This window comes from Perca fluviatilis, chromosome 6, assembly GCF_010015445.1.
Source record: "Perca fluviatilis chromosome 6, GENO_Pfluv_1.0, whole genome shotgun sequence".
Taxonomy (NCBI): Eukaryota; Metazoa; Chordata; class Actinopteri; order Perciformes; family Percidae; genus Perca; species Perca fluviatilis.
The window spans coordinates 41,535,563-41,560,876 of NC_053117.1; the positions used below are offsets into that span (position 1 = coordinate 41,535,563).

Below are 25,314 nucleotides of genomic sequence, written 5' to 3' on the forward strand. Positions count from 1 at the left end.
ATTATTGAGTGTATTAAACCAGTTATTATTGAGTATATTAAACCAGCATTGATTATTGAGTGTATTAAACCAGTTATTATTGAGTATATTAAACCAGTATTATTATTGAGTGTATTAAACCAGTATTATTACTAAGTGTATTAAACCAGTATTATTACTGAGTGTATTAAACCAGTATTGATTATTGAGTGTATTAAACCAGTTATTATTGAGTATATTAAACCAGCATTGATTATTGAGTGTATTAAACCAGTTATTATTGAGTATATTAAACCAGTATTATTATTGAGTGTATTAAACCAGTATTATTACTAAGTGTATTAAACCAGTATTATTACTGAGTGTATTAAACCAGTATTGATTATTGAGTGTATTAAACCAGTATTGATTATTGATTGTATTAAACCAGTATTGATTATTGAGTGTATTAAACCAGTATTGATTATTGAGTGTATTAAACCAGTATTATTATTGAGTGTATTGAACCAGTATTATTATTGAGTGTATTGAACCAGTATTGATTATTGAGTGTATTAAACCAGTATTATTATTATTACAGAGATGTTGTTTGGGGCTGAGTCAGTGGGCCTGTTTCTGGGGGATGAGTCTGAGGGAAGAACAAGGGTAAGGAGAATGCAGAAGACAAAAGGTAGGTAGAATAAAAAAGTGAACCCCCAGAAACAGTCCCACGGACCCAGCCCCAAACCCCATCTCTGCAACAATAGGCTAATTAATAAATGCTGGTTTAAAGTACTTCTTCCTGCCTTTATGTATTAATGCTCATGGGTAGCCTAAATGGGCTCCATTCAGACCTTAATGTTAAGTCTTTTTCTGTTATATGTCAACAAGACATTTTCACCTGGCTATACACAATGTTTAGATCTGTTGTGCTATTTATGCAAATTAGCACATAGGTAATTAGATTATGCTCCGTTTGCCCATGTTAACGAACAGTACGACAACGTTCTCTCTACACAGACTTTAAACACAAACTTATTTTTCGTGTGTTTTTATACTTTTCTAGTATCCCTCATTTAAATGGGAAGCTTTTTATATCTTGTATGTTATACATGTTGTACCCCTCTGTCATTGTATCCATCATTTTTATTGTTAACAAACCCACACCTCAACCCTCTGAAAAAGCAAAAAAAAAAAAAAAAAAAAAAAAAAAAAAAAAAAAAAAAAAAAAAAAAAAAAAAAAAAAAAAAAAAAAAAAAAAAAAAAAAAAAAAAAAAAAAAAAAAAAAAAAAAAAAAAAAAAAAAAAAAAAAAAAAAAAAAAAAAAAAAAAAAAAAAAAGCAGAGAGAGAGAGAGAGAGAGAGGGAGAGAGAGGGAGAGGGGGAGGAGGAGAGAGAGAGAGAGAGGAGGGAGAGAGGAGAGGGAGAGAGAGAGGGAGAGAGGGAGAAGAGGAGGGGGAGAGAGAGGGAGAGGAGGGGAGGAGAGAGAGAGAGAGGGGAAAGAGAGAGAGGAGGGGAGAGAGGAGGGGGAGGAGGGAGAGAGGAGAGAGGGGAGAGAGAGAGAGGAGAGAGAAGAGAGGAGAGGAGAGACAGGAGAGGAGGGGAGAGAGAGAGGGGGAGAAGAGGCAGAGAGAGAGGGAGAGAGAGAGAGGGGAGAGAGAGAGGGAGAGAGAGGAGAGAGGGAGAGGGAGAGGGAGAGAGAGAGGGGGGAAAGAGGGAGAGAGGGAGGAGAGAGAGGGAGGAGAGGGGGAGGAGAGGCGAAGAGAGAGGGAGAGGGGAGAGAGGGAGAGAGAGAGAAACATACTATGAACAGACCATTTCTGAGTGTGTATATAAATGCTTTATTTAGAGAGTGTAATCAAAAGCGGAAACAAACAACGAAGAAAAGAAGTAGTAGGTATAATGAGAAGATGAACTATTCAAGTCAACAGATGATGCAACAAATATTGATGTCAGTATCATCAAGGATATTATTATGATGAACACATTAATATATAAGGAACTAATGCTTAATAACTGATGAATTGTGTGTAGTTATTATAAAGTGCTACCCAGATGTTAAGTTTTTGGACGTGAGCCGGACGCTTGAGGATTGTTGTTTACCTTATTTTTGAACGTTTCGTAATCAACAACAGAATTATGTTGAATCATTCGTATTTTTCTGCGATATTGAATACATTTATATTTTCTTCTCTTTGAGGCATAAATTCACTGTACGATTGGTACAGTTTTATTTCTATTTTTAGGAGCTCTTCAAGCTGTTTCTTTTTATCTTTAGGCTTATTATTGACTTCGGAACTAGCCGAAGGCTTCTGGGTAACTAAATTAATAGAGTTCTCATAGTCGGCTGAGCCACTAAATCCCCGCTTGCTTGTGTCAATCCAAGAACCTCCTCCTGCCATTGAATGTTCTTCCCAAAGAAAGTTCAGTCCTTTCTCTTTTATAATGTCATCTCTTTGGACCATATCCAGGGCCATGAGAATCAGAGGAAATGTCCGAAAGTTTCTAGCAGATTCAGATATAACTGATGCAGTAAAATATGTGGTTAGCCAGGCCTCAGTGGGGAGCGGCAGGTAATTTGTGTACCGAGAATATTCTTCGTCTACATAAAGAAAATCTTCCGCATATTGAGCAAATTTTTTTTTTGGGTCACTATTGCCCAATTCCTTTTTAATTCCTCCCCGTATGTCTTTGTAACTTTCTTTTCCTGTCTGAGCTTCAATACATGGCTTAACCTTTTCTTCAGTTTCTCCTCTAGTGTTGTCAAGCCTTTTTCCAACTAGAGAAACATACAGATTATCAGGATTAATCTTTAATATCCAGTCATTGACCTTCAGATATGTAACCTCATCTTCTCCGGTCTTTGCATAGTGACGGATTACATTCCTGACATCTTCTCCTGATTGAACCTGATAACACTTGGAAAGAATAACTTGTTTTTCATTTTGATCCTTTATCTGCACTGCCTTTATCTTTTCTCCCTCTTTTACCTCTTTAGTTAAATAATACTCTGCTATGTGTGCTTCAAAGTCAAGTTTGACTGGACTGGGTATGTTTTCGTTGTGAAAGAATCCCCAGGACATAGCTTCAAGTTCATCACAAGCTTTCTTATCATTAGGATTGAAGTTATCATAAACATTCTGGTTAATAAATCTCTTTGGTGCAATAGGCCAGTGTTTTCTGTAGGCTATATGGTCTTGGCTGGTTTTTTTTTCTGCTGTACTTTGACCTTTGCCTGACTGTTTGACCGGATCATTTTTTTTTGGACCTAGAAAGTTTCTTTCAGCGGTAACGATTTCCTTTCCTTTACTGCCGGGCTCATTTCTAATTATTACATCTCCGTTCCTATCGAGGGTTGCGACCACTTTCTTGCTGTCATCTTCATGTCTCCATTGCTCTCCATCCTTAGTGATCTCCAGGGTGATTTTCTCTCCTGTGTGTAAGATCTGGAGCACAGTGTTCCTGAGGTGCAGCTCTGTCTCCATGCCGGCGGTCTCATGGAGATCCTTCAGCAGCGTTTCAATGAATGCTTTATCTGATCCGACGTCACAGGCCACCACAGTTATTGTTTTAATTTTATTGGAATCCCTGGAGGTTTGTTTAATGATTTTGGAGACTTCTTGCACTTCATATCCTCCCAGTCTCATTTCTCCTGAGTTGTCTTTCCTGCCGTGGCCGACCAGCACCAGCCGGCTGTCCTTTGTCAGAGGCACGGAGTCACCTCGGATCAGTACTGGTCTTTGGTTGTCATCAAGAACGTAGACAGAGGAAACCGTTGGATGCTTCTCAAAAAGATACGTAGCAGCTGTTCTGACAACAGGGTCATCTTCCAGGATGAGGATCTGCTGGTGGTCGTACTGGGTGCTGTGATCAACCGGTCTTTGTGGAATTTGGTATCCAGAAACTTCTCTAAGTTGGTTCATGACCTGGTAAGTCTGGTGATTCTCCTGGTTTGTTTCTAGGACTGCTGGGATGCCACGGGCCGTAAAAACTCTAATGAAGTTATGTTGGAAGTCTTTGGTTGTGTTTCCATCGAGAGAGAACACGGGCGCAGTTTCCAGTGATGGTTTCAACATCAGCTCTGCGAGTGAAGAGCCAGAAAGGCCAGACACAGTTTGTCCATCTTCTGAAACACTCCCAAATATTTTCACCAAGGTGTAGCTGTCTGCTTCTGGTACACACGAGACATTGAATAGGCATTCATTGCTGACTATTACTGAGTAATGAGAATCCATGCTGTATTCCTGTTGGACTCTGTCATTTGTTGACTTTTCGTTGTCGGTCATGACCAGAAGTTTTTGGCCGTAGCTGTGCGAGATCTCCGAAGCACTCAGGAGCACATCTTGTGTCTTCTGTTCATCAACAGCTGCCAAGAAGTCTTCAAAATCCTGGACAATAGGTGAAAAAAACATAGGAAACAGCAGAAAATCTGGTTAAAATCATTTTTGTAAAGATTACTTCATCATAAGTTGGTGGCCATGAACGTTTATCTACAGAAAGTCCAATATAGTTGTCTTAAAGGGTAACTTATATATGGGCGGGGTTCTCAAACGTATTACTCAAAGGTCCGCATCTGATTTTTATTTAAGGCTGGTGTAGTCTATATACACGACGTTCAACTTCCGGGATTGCTCCGTTGCCCGTGGTAATACCGCCAGATGTCCCTCATTTCAGACAGATGTCTGTCTCCTTCCTCTGTCTCTGTGTTGGTGTTCTAACCTCTGGTGGATTTGTGAGGACTATGGTTAACTGCTCCTCAGATCTCTGCAGGGTAAATCCAGACAGCTAGCTAGACTATCTGTCCTATCTGAGTTTTCTGTTCCACGACTAAAACTACTTTTGAACGTCCACATGTTCCACCAAAACAAGTTCCTTCCTGAGACTATTTAGCAGAGGCACCGAGGCTCCGTCTGGAGCTTAGCACCGCCCACGATGATTGTGATTGGTTTAAAGAAATGCCAATGAACCAGAGCATGTTGTTCTCCCATCCAGGAATGCTGTGTGGACTAGCCAGACCTTCCTCTACAGTGCTGTGGAGGAAGGTCTGGCAAAGAGAGACTATTGTTTTAACAACTCTTTCTGGATTGTGCTGCCGACGTAACAATAATAGTTGAGGGAAAAAAATGTGTCCTACCAACCAATTGCAGAGTTTTTATAACAACTAATATCAAGTTTTCCTTACAGCTAGGCTAAGTCTTTACAACTATTTACCAAGTTTTTATTTTCGTCTGCTGGCGGAGTCAAAACGACAGTTATGTAGACCAGGCAGACCTTATGCACCGCATGTTGGCAAAGCTGGTGCAACCCAGTGCAGGTTAAAAAATTACGAAATTACCCTTTAAACACCTCCTGTTGAACTGCAGTTCTACAACTTTTATTTTTGGTTTCTGTGTGTCGATGCAAGATCAATCGACTCTTTTGATAATATAGTTTTATTAATTAAACACTGATTTGGGTTCCAGTAAAATTGAGTTCAGTCTTTCTAAAGTCAGTGCAGCTTTTGATTTAATTTCAAAATCCACTAACCTGTTCCTTCTGAATGAAAAAAGCTGTGAAATTCTCATTCTCCTGAAGATCAGAGAGCAAAGTCATCGGGTTTCGGTCAATGTCCTCCCTAAAAGAAGATAAACAGTGCAGGAGGAAGGATTACTCGGGACAAAGAGCGAGCTAGAGAAAGAACACAGAGAGAGAGAGAGACAGAGAGAGAGAGAGAAAGTTCTTACCAGCTAACAGATTTCAACACATCTCTGGCCCCATGCACGGTTGTGTCCCTAAGAGGAAATATAGTCATTGTTAGTAGAGCTGCACCGATTACAACTTTCTAGGCCGATTCCTATTTCCGATCTTTCATCGAGTTAGGCCGGCCGATACCGATTTTAGCTGATTCCGATTTCATTTTTTCTAACCATTTCACACAGAAATATTTATTTTCTATCTTTTCTTTAATAGAACATTTTACATTTACATAGCACATTTTTTAAATAGATAATTGATCGCTATGAAATAAACTATATCAATTACTCCTGGTGTGGGAAAATAACACACATCTAAAGTGCAATGTTTTGGAAGAACCATTTCCATTTTTTTTTACTTCCAATATAAATAAATAAAAAAAATGTGATATATTTAGCAAACTAAACTTCTGTATGTATGAAAACAGGGAAAACAGGTAATGTAGTATAAAGATATTTCTCAAAACACACACACGGCCTTTTTGAACGTTAACAGTAACGTTACCTGAGAACAGCGTGTAGTTCCTTTTAAGCAAGTTTGCGTTATTTGTCATTGTGCATAAATATGAACACTACCGTTGACCGCTTATCTGCTAACGTTAGCTACCGACGGTTACCTCGGAACAATCCAGCAAATAGACGATACCCTAGTGTGCCATTACCTGAAAGAGATGATTTAACGTCACTGCTTGTTTTACACACAGTTTAGCAACAAAACTAAACGCTGAGGGAAGATTACTAAGTTTTTCATGTTGGTTTTGAGCGGTATGCACCCCCACTAACCTGGAAAGCGTTTTAAACAGTAACGTTTTAGCAGATATAGCCCCCAGGCCGACATAGCTGATTATTGCAGACATATCATGTATATGTTGGCTGATGGAAGCAGAACCAAAACAATGTTCCATAATGTTGTCAGACATTAATATTCTGAGCCTGTCAGAGAGAGAGCGGTGCTTATGTTAGATAAAACAAAGTGGTGGAGCGAGCTAGCGAAAGAACAGAGAGGGGAGAGAGAGAGAGAGAGAGAAGGAGGGAGAGAAGGAGGGAGAGAGAGAGAGAGTTCTTACCAGCCAACAGATTTCAACACATCACTGGCCCAATGCACGGTCGTAACCCTAAGAGGAAATATTGTCATTGTTAGCTTTTCAGTATTAAAATAAAACACTTAAACAATCAGATGTTTAACCAAGTCATCTGAGCCTGATGGATTACTCGGCCTGGCCGATATAAACCCCAGGCCGACATTTGGTTGCACCAGCTATGCGTACGTTCAAACATAGACTAGTTTGAGCATAAGTTGTAACGTAGGTCGAAGTTCACACACTACTAACATTTTAGGGGTTGCACCAGCTGAAATAGTTCCAACGTTTAGGCATACGTTACAACTTAAATCTTACACCAAGCACTTAGTAGGTGTAAAGTCCTCCATAAGATGGGTAGACATGGCGCATCGTGTTGACAGCTGGGATTACTTGATAACATGAGGTGGAGTAACCGGCTGTTTTATGTTGGAAACACGTTCACCAGGATAGATTTCATCCCTTTGGATATCTACGATGATTTTGATTAACACTCTTATTTTCACGAGCGGAGCTAGCAGACATGGGTTAGATAACCTTAATTAACAGCTACTAATGTCAGTCATAACAGTTTGCTAGTTCAGGCTATTATTATGTGTTTGTTATTATAACATCACAATTAACCATTAATCTGTAACCATAACTTTATTTGCTACCCCATGTTGTAGTTGACATTTCACCATTCAATGTCACTGTTGTTATTTTGCAACGTTAGGTGTAGTTTAAGGTTGTATAGTTATCCCCTAATCATAACGCTTTGTCCTGGTTTTCGTATTTACACTTCATCAAGAATAGTGCTTTTCACTGATTGGCCATGGAAAGTTTTTAAAACATAGCATAGAAGTGAAGATGTAGCCCTAGAGGACGCTAACTGACGTTGAACATTCGTCCTGTGGGGTTACGTTGCAGCTTGGTTCACAGCGGTAGGTTACAGCGTTCACGTGAAATACTGGACCACTTTCAAAAATTGTTGTTCCTATCATGTAAATAGGTTAAGAAATACCGAAATTCCCCTTTAAGGCTTTATACACACTTGGCGTCTTTTTTTAAGTCGTGAGCGCCACCGCAGACGTTTTTTCTGCAGCTCAGGGAATCTTTTTGAAAAGTTGAAAAAAGCCTTAGGAGACATTTATCAACATCAAGACTGTAAAAAATTTATTATCTTTGTAAGTTGTATTAATTGTAATTTTACATCTCTTATATACTCTGTATACTGTGTTCATTTTCTGTATGCTCTGTGTTTTCTTTTCCAGGCCTTATTAATAAGGCTAGTGTGGAGGGGAAAAAACTGTTGTGTGGCATTAGGTTTTGGTCCTGGTGGACCTCAGCCTCCTGCCAGAGTGGAGAGTATGAAATATATAAAATCAAGTATAAGTATGAAATCATTGTGCACACTGCAACTGTTCTGTGGGAGCTGCCTTGGAACTGAACTGATTATTAATTACATAAACTTTTGCAATATATCACTGTAACCATCTCTGTGTTCTCTGTGCTTTTGTGTTTAATATTTGTGTACCTATGGAGAGTTGAGAAAAACTTCATAACAAGAGACCTGTGGCTCGATGGGTTCCTGATATTTTCATGAAACATGTGTTCAGACAGTCCTCTGAGCTGGTGTAATGCAGCGATATCCGGGCTGAGCTCCTTCCACTCTTCATCTCTCACCTCTGGGGAACAAACAAAACAAAATACAAGTATTCAAACCTGTAAAAAATCACTTCTGTCTTCGGTCTGTGTCTCCGTCATTACCACTCTACTCTCGCATAGCCAGCTCTGTCTACACGGCGCTGTGGAGGAAGGTCTGGCTACACCACAGATGCATTCTGGGATGCATTCCCGAAGAGAATGGACAGTTTGAGAACGGAAACACACAGAGGGAAGTCGGTTTTTTCTGGAGAAGTACTTACGTTGTTCCAAAAGTTCTCAAACATTTCACTCAAAGGCTCGCATCTGATTTTTATTCCAGCTCAGAGATCCAGATCGATTGGCAATAACAAAATAAAATGTATTCAACTCACTTTTAACCTTCGAGCAACATATATATTCAGGTTGAGGTTGATTCGATTTAGGTACAAAAGTTAACGGTAGTTAAGGTAACTTTTTTCAAGTTTAATGCAGTAAAAGTTCAAAGTTTTTTGTGATTTTTTTGTTGTCTCCTTTTGGACGTTTTCTTTACTTTTTTCCAACGTTTTTTCATTAAATTTATTTCTAATTAGAAATGCTTCCATTCATGAGGTATTGTACTCATAACCCGAGGTATGTATGGGTTGGGTCCGGATTTATTTGCCGTTTGGTCCGGACAGAAAGAGCTGTAACCGTAACACTTTACAATAAAGTACACTAAAATGTAGGTAGTTACTAATCATTATTTACTGTATTATGCATCATACTGAGTGGTTAATCATTAATGAATGATTAGTGAAACATTGGCATAGTAACTAATCACACAATTAATCAGTAACTACACATTCTTTGCACACAGAATCCAAAATTTTGCACGTTTAAAAATAAATATGTCACATTGTGTCAATAAAGCAATATTACACGAGGATGGGGTTCAGCGTCATTGTTACCTTTCAGTTCACATTTCTTTCCACCTAATTAAAAAGAAACACACTAAAGCAACTAGATTTTTAACCAAGTCATCAGAGCCTAATCGATTACTGGCAGATATAGACCCCAGGCTGACATTAGCTGATTATTGCAGACATATCATGTATATGTTGGCTGATGGAAGCAGAACCAAAACAATGTTCCATAATGTTGTCAGACATTAATAATCTGAGCCTGTCAGTGGCAATAACAGCATCAGGCTACATCTAAACTGCTCTTTAATGTTTTATGTAATATAAATATAAATAATAAATTAAGCTGGCTTGTCGTTTTCATTTTATTTATTTACTATATCATATTTATTTGGTCTGTTAGCATCACTGAAGTGCCAACAATATGACATTAAATCAAATTTGTGTGCCACTGATTCATTAATATGCATCAGACTCATTGTGCAAAGTGTCTGTGCGTTACACACCGGGGGCGTGACGAATAAGTGAAATGCAAAATAATCGCCTTGTTGCACCACTGATTCATAGTTGTTACACAGAAACTACCGGAGGCATTTCCAGGTAATCTCTCCACCTCTGTTATTCTAATATTACCATGTAATACAATAGAAACAGGCAGTTTTGCATTTTGCGGCACTGATTCATGGTTGTTACACAGAAACTACCAGACATGTTTCCAGGTAGGAAATCATAAGATTGAACATATCATTTGTAAAGTATTACCTTGAAACAAAAGAGAAATGTTTGGAACATGATCGTGGATGAATTTCAGCATTATAATATGGTAATTACCAATTTTAAATTCCAAGAAGTTTTATCTAATTTGGAAGGTATTATGCTGATAGTAGCCTATAATACTGTGAAAACATCAACATATATTACCCCATTATTACCATGTTATTACAATATTAATTTCACTATATTACCATTACCCAGATATACATTTGGTTATTATCGAACCCTTTCCTACTTATTACATTTGTAATTGCATGTTATTACTGTTACCTTACCTTTGAATCACCTTATTACCTCAGTATTACATCTTATTACTGTGATGTATTACCCTGTTATTAGTTTGGTAATTTTATGTTATTGCCTATATATTACCTCTTTATTATTCTCTATTATCACACTGTTACCCCACTATTAACATCTTATTACCGGGTCGTAATTTGAAGTGCTACCAATATTTTTTTATTGAACTAATTATCAAATGTTACATTTTCCTGTTAAACAATTGAAACTTGAAGTGTTGTACTCCGTGTCCATGGTAACAGCCAAACCTCCACAACTTGCCAGAAAACCCTTCTCTTCAAAATGCAAAACACTATCTGAAATTGGCAACACACATGCTAACCTTGTGTACTGCCATAACCCTTATTTCCCCTAAGTCAGCAAATAGAGGTAAAAGCAGGCTTTGCTTATCCCGTGTGAATGCGCCACAAGAAAATCAGATGTGTGGGAGGGAGAGGGTAATTTCTAAATCACACGAGGTCCACAGATAATACTAATCCCGTGTATATAGGGCTAATGATAGCGTCAGTTAACGTTACCATAACAAACAGTTAGTGTCCACAGCGCTGTGGAGATAGGTCTGGCAATGCGAGAGTAGTGTCAAGATATATACCGTTATATATACGGTAATTCAAACATATACTTAAATATCCTATTCAAAGTTGCACTCACCTAGTCGTGCAGAAATTAATGGGGTTTTGCTTGAAGAATACTTTTGCTGTCTCTCTACATACTACTCTCTACTATTGTCTCTCTACATACTACTCTCTACTGTTGTCTCTCTACATACTACTCTCTACTGCTGTCTCTCTACATACTACTCTCTACTGCTGTCTCTCTACATACTACTCTCTACTGCTGTTTCTCTACATACTATTCTCTACTGTTGTCTCTCTACATACTACTCTCTACTATTGTCTCTCTACATACTACTCTCTACTGTTGTCTCTCTACATACTACTCTCTACTGCTGTCTCTCTACATACTACTCTCTACTGCTGTCTCTCTACATACTACTCTCTACTGCTGTTTCTCTACATACTATTCTCTATTGTTGTCTCTCTACATACTATTCTCTACATACTTCTCTCTACTGTTGTCTCTACATACTACTCTCTATTGTTGTCTCTCTACATACTATTCTCTATTGTTGTCTCTCTACATACTATTCTCTACATACTACTCTCTACTGTTGTCTCTCTACATACTACTCTCTACTGTTGTCTCTCTACATACTACTCTCTACTGTTGTCTCTCTACATACTACTCTCTACTGTTGTCTCTCTACATACTACTCTCTACTGTTGTCTCTCTACTGTTGTCTCTCTACATACTACTCTCTACTGTTGTCTCTCCATTCTACTCTCTACTGTTGTCTCTCTACATACTACTCTCTACTGTTGTCTCTCTACATACTACTCTCTACTGTTGTCTCTCTACTGTTGTCTCTCTACATACTACTCTCTACTGTTGTCTCTCTACGTTCTACTCTCTACTGTTGTCTCTCTACATACTACTCTCTACCGTTGTCTCTCTACATACTACTCTTAAAGCGCTGTGTAGCTGCTGGATTTTTGCATTGTATCTGATGCTGAGAGACACTGCCCAAGCGTCTCGTATTTTACGAGTTCGGAGTGAGAATGGGTCAGATACTGAGATATACAGAGGGAGTTGTGTGGAGCTGATAGTCTTAATTTCCGTTGTAGCAACTGTTGAGTTTAAAAACTTAAAACAATGCTGATCTTTGATATCAATGTACTTTTATATTTTGATGTGTTCACAACGTACTATGCAACTTATTGTGCTAATTAGATCACTTAGCATACAGGACGAAGCTCTTTGTCACACGGGAGGAAGAAACCTTTTGTCTATCTGTCTTGGAGCCAAACCCTGCTGTCATGCAGACTAGATTAGAACGAAATAATGTTTATTTCTGTAGCTTGAAAAGAAGTTACATCCACCCTCATGGCTTGTGCAAAATTCTGAATTTCAGAATTGGCCTCCATTCAAATCATGAATTGGAATTTGAATTGAATTGACTCCGTCCCCCAGGAAGTTGAATTTGAATTTGAATTGGAATGACTGGAAGTGGAATTAAATTCATGGCAATTCAAATAAATTCCACACAGTCCCACAACAGAACAAATGTGTTGAATATCACATACATTCAGTGTTAGGAAGGTTACTTTCGAAATGTAATTGCCTACTGTGCCTACTTGCCATTTTACCTCAGTAATACAACTGAATACAATTACATTCATTTTCTAATTTACTAACATAATTTCATTACACATAACTAGTCACTCCTCAACCCTGCATACATTTTGATCCAAAACATAGATAATGATAAGCATTCTGGGAAATGGAGTCATGTTCCATCATGTTCCACAAAATTACAATTACAATACATAAAACTTAATTATTTGTTCTGTGACTAGAGCTTTTAAAATTCATTGCTGGGGGAAACATTTGGAATTTAGGAGTCATTCTCAATTCAATTCTGAATTGTGCACAAGCCTGATGGTAGTATCTAGTGACCAGAAGTACCCCCAAAACACATGGATTTGGAAATATATATTTTTTTCTGGTGACGACAGACGAATGGAAAATGTTTTCATCCAAGGAACCGTCCACAACATCAAGAAAATATATTTGTGAAACTAAGAAATGTTTGGGACTGTAAAATGTGAATCCACAAGGCAGATGCATATTTTTTGTGTTTGCTGCAGCGTAAAATCTTGTTCTGTCATTTCATTATTCAATCTTTTTGTTAAATCTTCATTGGACCCAAGCCTCTCCTTTTTAAAAAACTCTGAGAAAAGCGCAACACAACTCATTTGGCAACGGCTTGAATGTAATGGACGTTCATTAATATCAAAAATGTAATGCTTGAACTCAAGGTTGTTAAAAAGTAAAATATTTCTCACCAAATAGTTCATTGAGACTGAAGAGGCTGAAGAGGATCAGGAGCCTCCAACTCTTCATCCAATCTGCCATTGTTCTGTGAAATATCACACACAAACAGCCACAAAAACAGAAATAAACATCAGGGATTTAGCAATTTTATTCGCCAAATAAACCAAACAGAAACATTATAAAAAACATTTGAAAAAGCCGCCAGAACCGCTGAAAAGCATAAAAATTGGCAAACACAAAAAACTTAAACAGAAACATTAATAAAGTGTCAAAAACATTGAAAAAAGCATCTAAAGCTTTATAAAAAGGTTCTTTCTCACAGCTGAAACAGAATCTAAACAGATCAGAGAAGTTTTAACATCTCAAAGACAGAAAATAAAATAGTTGTGTCTTAAAAAGTATATTTACCTGAATGACAGGAGAGAGAGAGATAGAAAAGTCTGAGAACTCCTCGATCTTTATACTGTAAAATATTATAATATTACATTATAATACACGCCCACTTTGTGTTTCATAGGGTCAGCAGCAGATAACATATTATAATATAGTGACACATCATCCCTACAGGAGGAGATTAGAGGTTTAATTTCTCTTAGCTTTTATTCAGGTTTAGACATTGGGATTTAATTTAACTTTAGTTTTAGTTAGTTTTCATTCATTTAGTGTCTACTTTCAGTCATTTAGTGTCTACTTCTTGTCTGTGTGTCTGTGTGTGTGTGTGTGTGTGTCTGTGTGTGTGTGTGTGTGTGTGTGTGTGTGTGTGTGTGTGTGTGTGTGTGTGTGTGTGTGTGTGTGTGTGTGTGTGTGTGTGTGTGTGTGTGTGTGTGTGTGTGTGTGTGTGTGTGTGTGTGTGAGAGTGTGTGTGTGTGTGTCTTTGTGTTGTGAAATAGATTTCTTATGTTTGTTTGACAGTATTTATTCGTGGAGTAATAAAACCAGATCTCAGTTAAAACCTTTGACTCTAATATTTCATCAAAATGGAACAAGGAATTTAAACCTGACAATCTAATGTTTCTGTTCTGGACATTCATGCAAATTAGTTCATATTTCTTTTGAAAACCTTTTAACCTGCAGAGCAACTGTTCAAACTCTATTTCCAGGATATTTAAATCTGAAATAAATGAGAGCAAAACCAGTTTTATTTTAAAGCAGCTCTCTAGTTTATATCTCAAAGGTTTTGGACAGAAAAGATCATCGTACTATACACTGACATCATCTCTTCCTTCACACACACCTTCTCTTTTGTTCTTCCCCAGTTATTCAAACTGGGAGCTACACCCTGAGAGCTTGGTTTGCATGGATAACTTTGGTCATAAAGCACCAAACCGGTTTTGTGTAAAGTGAGAGATAACATGTGAGGGTGCGTGGCAGTCAGCATCTCCCTCTGAGCCTTTAACTCCCCTAACGCTTACAGATATGGTTTTTACAGCACATCTAAAGTCCTGACAAGCTGCAAATTTCCATACACAATGGGTGCCCCATAAAGCCCTAAAAACGTTCCTTAGCCACGGTAGAATTTAACCAAAAAAATAAAATAATAAACTGTCAGCCTGAAAATGAAACTCTGCTTCTGGGGGAATTTCTGAGTCTCAAAGTTGGTGAAAAATAACTTTGGGTTTCTTGTTGATATGTAGTCAGGGTGGGGGTCTGTGACATGTCTGTGTCGATTTTTTGGATGATTTTATCGCAGTTTATTTGTTGTTTTCTTTCCGCAAATGCAAAAAAAACAAACCAATGCTAACTGCAATGACTGAAAGAGTTTGGGTGTGTTGTTGGACATAGTGGGGGATTCACTGACTTTGAGACTCAACCTTCACTGCCATCTGACTCCCAGCAGGTCCTCCCACAGGATGGAGAGGGGTTTGCCATGTACAGTAGCTTCTTTGGGCTATATGGCTATGACATTGAAACTATTGAAACCCTATTGAAACCCTATTGAAACCCTATTGAAACCCTATTGAAACCCTATTGAAACCCTATTGAAACCCTATTGAAACTGAAGGAATTCATTAAAGCGCCCTTTTTGGGGACCTTATAATACTCAAAAACTCACCAAGCTTTGCACACGCATCAGTCCTGGTGAAAAATTTTATATTTTAAGGGTTTTGTAGATGGGTGTGAAAAAAGGCCTCGCTAGAGCCCCCTACAAAACTTTAAAAATGTAGCCCCTGCAGTAAGTTTGGCGTGGACTCACGAAATGTGGTACACATATGTAGCATGTCAAGACGTACAAAAAAGCTCATTGGAGCCATGCCCTTAACCCACCAGGAAGTCCACTATTTTGAATTGAAAGTTTGAAATTAGTGTGATTTTGGCCATTTCCACAAAACAATAATGATAATAAATTGAATTTGTATAGCGCTTTTCAAGGACTCAAATTTCGTACTTTAACAAACTCCTCCTAGAGAATTTATCTGAGTCTGTGGTCTGTACCATCTTAAGACGTTAAAAATGAAAAGTAATTAAAATCACAACTTTTTGTTGAACAGTTTGGGAGTGGCGGGGCGGCCATTTTGAGCGTTTAGCGATGAACGAGAAAGCTGTTGTAACTCGATTGTACATTTTCCAATCTGGACGAAATTTGCCCATGATTAACAAGAGTCCAGGACTGAGGACATCTATAGGCCAATATTGACTTTTGGTCGTAGCGTTCCCTGCTGTCAACAGGAAATCAGCCTTATATGACAAACATCATCCAATGTACATCAAACTTATAATGTGTGGTCTACATGTGATACTGAGCCCCCCCTATACCTTAACCACACCCATGAAGTCAGACTTTTATGGCTTTTGAACCGTTTAAGGTAGACTCTTGTGTGAGATATCAATAGACCCTTTCCGACCGGAGGGATTTTTGCAATTCCTAGAACATAAAATTCCTAGAACTCTTTTTTTCACGTGTTCCAACTGGACCAATTTGGGGATTTTTAAGTCCCTCTGGCTGCAGTTCCTGTAACTCTTTCAGCTCCTACTTCAGGGCAGGATCTTTTACCTGTTCCCTTTTCAGCATAGGGACCTAAGTCAACGAGGGTCTGGTTACCGGTACAGACAGACCAACAATGGGACAATTTTAACAATTTTCGCCATCTTATTCATCACTAAATTCACTTCTGACAACGTTTTAGGCAAGAAATTAACTATTAACATTTAGAATATAAGCAGTCTTGCGAAAATTTATGCCGAATTGACAATTTGCTTCAAAGTTTTCGGAGGTGGGAAGCTCCATGAAGTGAAGCAACAGCCAGCAGGTGCATGCCCCGGCTGCGAGCTCGTCACTCAGCCAGTCCTGCTCAGAGACCCCGCTGTAAACCGGAGGTCTCTCAGACCGGACACACACACACACACAGACACACACAGACACACACACACACACACACAGACACACACACACACACACACAGACACACACACACACACACAGACACACACACACACACACACACACAGACACACACAGACACACAGACACACACACACACACACAGACACACACAGACACACACACACACAGACACACACACACACACAGACACACACAGACACACAGACACACACACACACACACACACACACACACAGACACACACACACACACACACACACACAGACACACACACAGACACACAGACACACAGACACACACACACACACACAGACACACACACACAGACACACACACACACACAGACACACACACACACACACACAGACACACACAGACACACACAGACACACAGACACACACAGACACACACACAGACACACACAGACACACAGACACACAGAGACACACACACAGACACACACAGACACACACAGACACACACAGACACACACACAGACACACAGACACACACAGACACACACAGACACACACACAGACACACACAGACACACACACACAGACACACAGACACACACCCCGCTGTAAGCTCTCGTAAATAAGAGGCTTTTATTTTGCTGTTGACGGTTCGTTTGTTTAAATATCACAACACATGTCCATCATAAGATTAACGGGAACCTGTCTTTTCGGAGTTAAACTCCACAAGCGTGCCCTGCGGGCTTGACAACCTTGCTGTCCGGCCGTCACACACACACACACACACACACACACACACACACACACACACACACACACACACACACACACACACACACACACACACACACACACGCAGAGTCCACAGTGCAACCGGCAGAGGCGGGGAGAGAGAGATACCCGTTTATCTTCAGGAGACTTGTTTAAATTATGACAAATATGCCATAAACATTAGATTTAGTATTTAGTTCATACTTTTTTGGTGTATTTGTTTTCAGATTTTAACGCTATGAAGACCATTGCCGTGCTTGCATTAGGCTACTCCCTTACCCCTCCTATAGTCCCTATGGCCACTTGGCCAGTGCGAATGCAAATGGCAAAACGGTTTTGGGGGAGAGTAGTTAGTAGAACTGCTTAGAAGTGGACTTTTATAACTTGGTCGGAAAGCGGCTATTGAACTCAGCAAAGAGTTCCCTTTTCATTAGTGACAATTTGCAGTGGCTGAGTGCCACGCAAGTGCACGGCCGCAAGTACCGGTGTCCGCCAGTAACCCCGACATGCAAGGAGGTGTGAGGGCCCGTCCAACGCTGCTTGCAGCTTTAATTTAAAATGTGTCTGAATAATCCTATAAAGGATAGGCTGGATAATCGGCCAGACATGGAAATAAACCTTTCATTCATTCTTTCAAAACCAAAAATGATGGTTGAAAGTTTGCGTAATAACAACACAGGAACAAAGTGTGTAGTGTCCGAACCAGGCATGGCGTTTTTTATTTATTTATTTATTTTAATTTTGTCAAGAATTATTAAAGATCAGCAATAATCTCATAATGTGTGCTGAAATAGTCTAAATGTTTAGTTTTCAAAACAATTTTTAAAAGCTGGTTATGTCTATTTTGATGCTTCTGCGCAAATTCAGCAGACAGTGAGGTTCAGGATCGGATGTAGCTTGTCGGTATGCTTGGCTAGCTCCAAGTGATCTGAGAGTGTGAAAATCATTTCTAGTAAAGAACAATGTTGCAATAGTCGTTGTTTAGGTACCTTAAACGTGCACGAACGGTCTCGGAGTCATCACTGCAACCAGGAGATGAAGGAGCGCTGAGATCCACAACACTAGTTGCTAGTTCCTCTGCCTCTGACTCGCGAGTGGATGATAGCCCTGTGGATCTGTCTTCCGTGGATGAGCCTGCAACTCAGTGCATTTGTGTTAAAGAGCTGTTAATCTTCGTGCATGACCGTGAATTGGTTGTAGCGTCGCTTATTACGTAGCTTATTAGTTATTATCTTGTAGTAGCCTAGGCTATATAATGCATCTACTCTGTATCATAAGCCAAGCTCAGTCTTTTGTTAATGAAATCGAAAGAAATTAATTTTGTGTGAAATCGTCAAACAGGTGTATTGCCACTTATGACCGGATTTAGGCCTAAAGGGTGTGATTGATCTTTATGAGCTCTTTTAGAGCGTGTTTTACACGACAGATGATGTTGTCAATGAACAAGTTCTGTGCCCTAGTATTGATTGAAACTTTCGGGCAGTGTTGTTGATTTGTAATGTTGAAAACTTTAAACAATTAAACAGAATTGTGAAATATTCGGCCTCATGTTATACGAGCAGAACTAAACTATGTTTTGGGGAAATATTAGATTCCTGATCACTTTTACAGTCTATAGAGAGATGCGTTATCGCACAGTGAGGTATGGTGCATAACGGAGATTCCAAAGCGCTCTTCTTTGGTCAGAACCAAGGAGAGCGATGGATCGCGGATAGGTCCATTATATGCACCAAAACTTTTTACAATGCAACAACATATTTAAAGAGCATCAAGCTATTAAAATCTCTATTGTGTAAGCACAGATAATATAACAGTGTATTAGTCAATCATTTGTATTAGGTTAAACAGTGATTTGATAACGTTTTTAATTTAAGGCCCCCCCCCCACAATTGGTCTGGCCCATCCAAAACTGGAATCCTGGCGCCGTGCCTGGTCCGAACAGTTTCTCTTGGGGAACAAACTGTTTTTGGTTTTGGTTTGGTTTATTTATGGATATAGAAAGACAAAAAGGATCCAAGGGATAACACGTAGAAGCGATGAACACTTTTTTCCAACATGGTCCCTGATGGAAGAGAACAGGACATACAACACATACAGCCCTTATAAAAAAGTAAACTACACATCAAAAGTACCAGATAAAACACCATGAGCTACAAAACAATACATTACCCGGTCCCCAGTCTAGAGTTTATTTTTGCCTAATTATTTTATTCCACAAATAAACCGTAACTTTATGTTTAAAATCCCTTTTCGTTTTTGCCATTTTAATATTAAGTGGAAGACTATTCCATAAAATAATTCCTTTATAAAAAAAAGGATTTTCTTGTTTCACTATTCACACATGGCACCTTACATGAATGGACACTGTCCCTAGTCTCATGGACATGTTAAGTCTACACCATCAGAATCTGAAATATGATTGAGTTTAAGTTGTTCAACCCTAAGCTTTACAGGCAGGAACTCCACACTCTTAAACTCATTAATTCCAACATGATACCTGGAAGGTTTAGATAGTATGAAGCGGATCATATTATTTTGCATAACCTGAATCTTATTTTTCATTTTCATTGTAAGGCCACTCTACCATGCTGAGCATACATAGTCAAAATGGCACTGAATAAGTGCTGAGACGAGGAGTCAAACTGCCTTGTATTGCGGTATAAGAATTTCAATTTGCAGTTTCTGGTCCAGTGTAATACTTAGATATGTAACAGTATCCTTTGCTTCAGTTTCATTTTTGTTACATGTGACTTTTAGCGCAGGTGCCTTTTGTAGCTTACATCTGGTGTGAAATAGAATGCATTCAGATTTTTCTAGGTGCAATGACAGTCTATTGTCTATTAGCCATTCTCTTACATTTTTCAGCTCCACTAAGAGTGTCTTCAATTTGATAGATGTCTTTTCCAGACTAGTAGTAAGGAGTCATCACCAACTTACATTTGACTGCAGCTGGCATGTCATTTACATAAATAAGGAATAACAAAGGGCCTAATATCGAGCTTTGGGGTACACCACAAGTTATTTTCATGGGTTCAGACAGGACTCAGACAGGAATCACAAGTTTGATTTTCTTTCTGATAAATATGATTTAAACCATTTTAAGGATGCCTTCCCAAAATCCATGCATTGCAATTTGGATAAAAGAATAGAGTGGTCCACTCAGTCAAATGCTTTTTGTAAGTCCAGTAACACCATGCCAGTTTACCTTTTTCACTTTCTTGTCTGATGTAATCACAAAGATAAGTGAAGCATGTGTCAGTGGAGTAATAAGCAGATCTAAATCCAGATTGCAGGTCATATAACAGATTATTCTGGATCAAATACCTCTCCACTTGATCAAAAGCCACTCTCTCCAGTATTTTGGATACACTGGGCAGTATTGACACTGGTCTATGGTTTTTCATATCTGCCGTACTGTTCTTCTTGAACAAGGGGAGTACCCTGGCCCTTTTCATCTCAGTTGGAACCTTACTTAGTTGTATGGACAAATTTGTAATATGTGCAATAACCTCATCTATAGCATTAGCACTATCCTTCAGGAATGTGGCTGGAATGTGATCCATGCCAGTAGCTTTGTTAGTAGATAAAGAAGCTAACATTTCTATAATCTTCTCCTTAGATACTGGACTCAGATCGAATGTATCTGGTGACACGTCTTGATAAAAGGAGTTCAGAAAGGTTACCCCAAATTTTCCAGCTCCTCTTGGTAGATATGAAGCCAAGTTGGCAGCAACAGTAGTAAAAAACATATTGAAATTATTTGATATAACCTTTTTGTCAAAGCAAATGGCATTATCAATGTCAATCCCAGTGTTACAGCTGTTACTACTTGTTTTCCCCGCACCTATATCTTTATGGATTTTCCATAATTTCTTTGGTTGGTGAATATTCTTTGCACTGCTTCAGCATAGTACTCAGCCTTAGCCTTCTGTATATGATATCTTGCTTGGTTTCGGTTAAACATATATTTATCAAAATCAGCTTGTATATTTCACTTCTTATACTTCCTGAAATAGTGATCTCTCAGTTGTCATCCTTTTTTTCTGTCTTCTGTTTCACTTTAATTTCTCTCATTGTGCAACCATATCCAGTACTGTTAAGAACTTCACCTTAAACAATTCCCAGGCACGATCTGCATCATTAATGTCAGTAACTGTACTCCAATCCTGTTCAGCCAGTTTACCCTCAAATACCTCCTTAGAATATTGTCTTGTACATCTTATTTTTATGGAATGATGAGACCCTGATCCTACTTTAATTTTTGAAATTTTGCGAGTACAGAAAATAACTTTATGATCACTGATACCAATATCCAAGACCCCAGAGCAGCTGATCTTTTTGCTGTCAGTAACCAGCACCAGATCCAGAATATATTTAGTGTACATATCTACTCTGGTTGGCGCCATTATGAGTTGCTGCAGACCAAGCACTTTACAGAAACGTAAGAACTTTTTTAAAACCCATTTTTAGTGGTCATTAGCAGATTCGTATTAAAATCACCTAAAACAATGCTTTCTCTCTCCATCACCACATTACTGTCAATACTGATTCTAATAATTCATAAAAGTAATTTTGTTTAGGGGGTCTGTAACACACGCCTACAACAATAAACTTTGTTTTAGGCAGTCAAATTTCAACCCAGGCAGCTTCCAGTGTCTCTATCTGTATTTCCGGGAATGGGATAAATGATAACTCAGTCCTAATGAAGAGACATACCCCTCCTCCGTTCCTATTGCGGTCTTGCTGGTAACAGTAGAAGCCTGGCAGTTCGACTTCCCTATCCTCAATGGAGCTGTCCAACCACGTCTCTGTCACGGATATCACTCCAGCTTTTGTCCTTGCGGTGAACTGCCTTATTTCATCCATTTCGGGAAGTAAGCTCCTTGCGTTCAGATGAATAAAATTTTATCCTCTTTGGTTTAAAAGTTCCAGGGACATTTCTTCTGTGATCTGTTAAGTTGCAGTAAACAAGAATAACCACACAGCAACATGATATAAAGAGAAACAGCTACAGATATGTGTACAAAAGAGATACAAATGTCAAAACAAATACCAAAAACTTTGAAAAACGTGACAGAAACTTTGAAGAAGTGACAAAGAAAGCTTTTTCCTCACAGCTGAAACAGAATCAGAAGTTTAAATGTGTTAAAGACAGAATAATAATATACAATATATTTACCTGAATGACAGGAGAGAGATGAATTCTAGTGTCAGCAGCAGTAGTATCACCTGATAACACACTTCATTACAAAGATTATGCAGAAAAACGAAATGTGCTGGTCATATCGGACCATAACAGACAGGTTACATCACAGTTAATTTCTTTAGAAAGGTACGGACAAAAGATGCAAGAACTACAGAAAAAGCGACAAACATTTGAAAAATGCGCCTTGAGTTTTTAAACTACATTTAATTTTAAGGTTCTTCAAAAAACACAGAATAAAGTAGCAACAACTAGGAAAAAGCAAGAAATTCGCCAAATAAACCAAACAGAAACATTGTAAAAAAAGCTCAAAAAACGTAGGAAAAAGCCGCCAGAAATGCTGAAAAAGCTAAATAATTGGCAAACACAAAAAATGAACAGAAGCATTAATAAAGTGTCAAAAACATTGAAAAAGCATCTAAAGCTTCATAAAAAGTTTCTTTCTCGCAGCTGAAACAGAATCTAAACAGATCAAACAAGCTTTAACATAGACAACGTTAGACGATAGTGTCTTCAAAAGTATATTTACCTGAATGACAGGAGAGAGAGTCTGAGAACTCCTTGATCTTTATACTGTAAAATATACACGCCCACTTTATCTCTGATAGGGTCAGCAGCAGATAACATATTATAAGCGACTTTGAGTCCATGAAAAGCGCTATATAAATTAAATTTATTATTATAATATAGTGACACATCATCCCTACAGGAGGAGATTAGAGGTTTAATTTCTCTTAGCTTTTATTCAGGTTTAGACAATGGGATTTAATTTAACTTTAGTTTGAGTTAGTTGTCATTCATTTAGTGTCTACTTTCAGTCATTTAGTGTCTACTTCTTCTCTGTGTGTGTGTGTGTGTGTGTGTGTGTGTGTGTGTGTGTGTGTGTGTGTGTGTGTGTGTGTGTGTGTCTGTGTGTGTGTGTGTGTGTGTGTGTATTGTGTATGTCTGTGTGTGTGTGTGTGTGTGTGTCTGTGTTTCTGTGTGTGTGTGGGGGTATGTCTGTGTGTGTGTGTGTGTGTGTATGTCTGTGTATGTGTGTGTGTGTATGTCTGTGTGTGTGTGTGTGTGTATGTCTGTGTGTGTGTGTGTGTATGTGTGTGTTTGTGTGTGTGTGTATGTCTTTTTGTGTGTGTGTATGTGTGTGTATGTGTGTGTGTGTGTGTATGTGTGTATGTGTGTGTGTGTGTGTGTGTGTGTTGTGTGTTTGTGTGTGTGTGTGTGTGTGGGTGTGTGTGTGTGTGTGTGTGTGTGTGTGTGTGTTTGTAGTTGTGTGTGTGTGTATGGGTGTGTGTATGTGTGTGTCTGTGTGTGTCGCTGTTCTACCACATAGTTGTGATAATAGTACCAAAGCGATCAACAAAACTGTAATCTCTCGCTTTACACAAAACTGGTTTGGAGTTGTACGACCAAAGTTATCCATGCAAACCAAGCTCTCAGGGTTTAACTTCCAGCTTGTATAACTGGGGAAGAACAACAGAGAAAGTGTGTGAAGGAAGAGATGATATCAGAACAGACTTAAAAATAGTATTTCATGTGTTCATTTCATGGCGGTTAGATTAGACAGACTGAGAACCAGGTCCACCAGGAGAAAAGACATCACGTCTGAGACTGTTTTCAACATTTAAATCAGCACTTTTAATGGGACTGAAAGTAGACACTAAATGTATTAAAGTAGTAGACAAAATAACTAGATAACATAAATAATAAAAAAGATAACTAAAGCTGTAACAGATGAATGTAGTGGAGTAACTAAAGTAACTAGTAACTAAAGCTGTAACAGATGAATGTAGTGGAGTAACTAAAGTAACTAGTAACTAAAGCTGTAACAGATGAATGTACTGGAGTAACTAAAGTAACTAGTAACTAAAGCTGTAACAGATGAATGTAGTGGAGTAACTAAAGTAACTAGTAACTAAAGCTGTAACAGATGAATGTAGTGGAGTAACTAAAAATCTTAGTGTTCAAAGTCAACAGAATGTAGTGGAGCAACTAAAGTAACTACAGTAACCAAAGCCAAATAGTTGAATGTAGTGGAGTATTCAGCAACTAGTAACTGCCAACTAGTAACTAAAGCTGGAACAGATGAATATAGCGAGTAACTAGCAACTAGTAACCAAAGTAACTAGTGAACAAAGCCAAAATGAGATGAATGTAGCTTATAACTAACTAACTAGTAAATCCAAAGCTGGAACATAGATCAGAGGAGAATTCAGAAGCAACTAGTAACTAAAGTAACTAGTAACCAAAGTAATCCAAAGCCGTAAATATGATGAAAGTAGTGGAGGATCCAAAGCAACTAGTGTAACCAAAGTAAACGCAGTAACCAAAGCTGGAAACAGATGAACGTAGTGGAGTTAATTCAAGGCAACTAGTAACAAAGCAATCCAGGTAACCAAAACTGGAATAGATAAGTACGAGCAACTAAAGCAACTAGCAACTCAAAGCCGGAAACAGAATGCAGAGATAGAGCAACTAAAGCTAACCAGTAACCAAAAAGCTGAACAGATGACCAGAGTGAGTAACCAGCTAACCAGTGAACCAGCGGAACGATGAAGAGTGGAACGGAAATGAAGGAGGAAAACGAAGGATGGAATGAGGAACCACAGAAGACAACAGAAAATAACGGAAGAGAAGGAGAAGGAACAGATGAATGGATAGAGGAAATGGTGAAAAAGAAGAAAATACAATGAAGTAAAATAGATAAAAGGGAGGACTAAATAGAGTAACCAAGGGAACGAGAATGGAGAAGGAACAAGAGAA

General features: G+C 38.6%; 1 protein-coding gene across 1 annotated transcript; it reads right to left on the reverse strand.

Moving 5' to 3' along the window:
- Window positions 1-1,962: 1,962 nt before the first annotated feature.
- LOC120561099 lies at window positions 1,963-13,342 on the reverse strand. The gene is made up of 6 exons (XM_039804054.1): window positions 13,273-13,342; window positions 8,320-8,434; window positions 6,756-6,803; window positions 5,680-5,727; window positions 5,483-5,570; window positions 1,963-4,344 (listed from the first exon to the last, which is right to left on the reverse strand). The coding sequence occupies exons 1-6, from the start codon at window positions 13,340-13,342 to the stop codon at window positions 2,104-2,106; spliced, it is 2,610 nt and encodes an 869-aa protein (XP_039659988.1). The 3' UTR covers window positions 1,963-2,103.
- Window positions 13,343-25,314: the final 11,972 nt, after the last annotated feature.

Excerpts from the sequence above, each read along its gene's own strand:
- LOC120561099 (XM_039804054.1), bottom strand. The coding sequence starts at position 13,342 with ATGGCAGATTGGATGAAGAGTTGGAGGCTCCTGATCCTCTTCAGCCTC. Across the intron at positions 6,804-8,319 it reads AGGAACCCATCGAGCCACAG|GGTTACGACCGTGCATTGGG; the intron begins GTCTCTTGTTAT and ends ATTTCCTCTTAG. Across the intron at positions 4,345-5,482 it reads TTTTCATTCAGAAGGAACAG|GATTTTGAAGACTTCTTGGC; the intron begins GTTAGTGGATTT and ends CCTATTGTCCAG.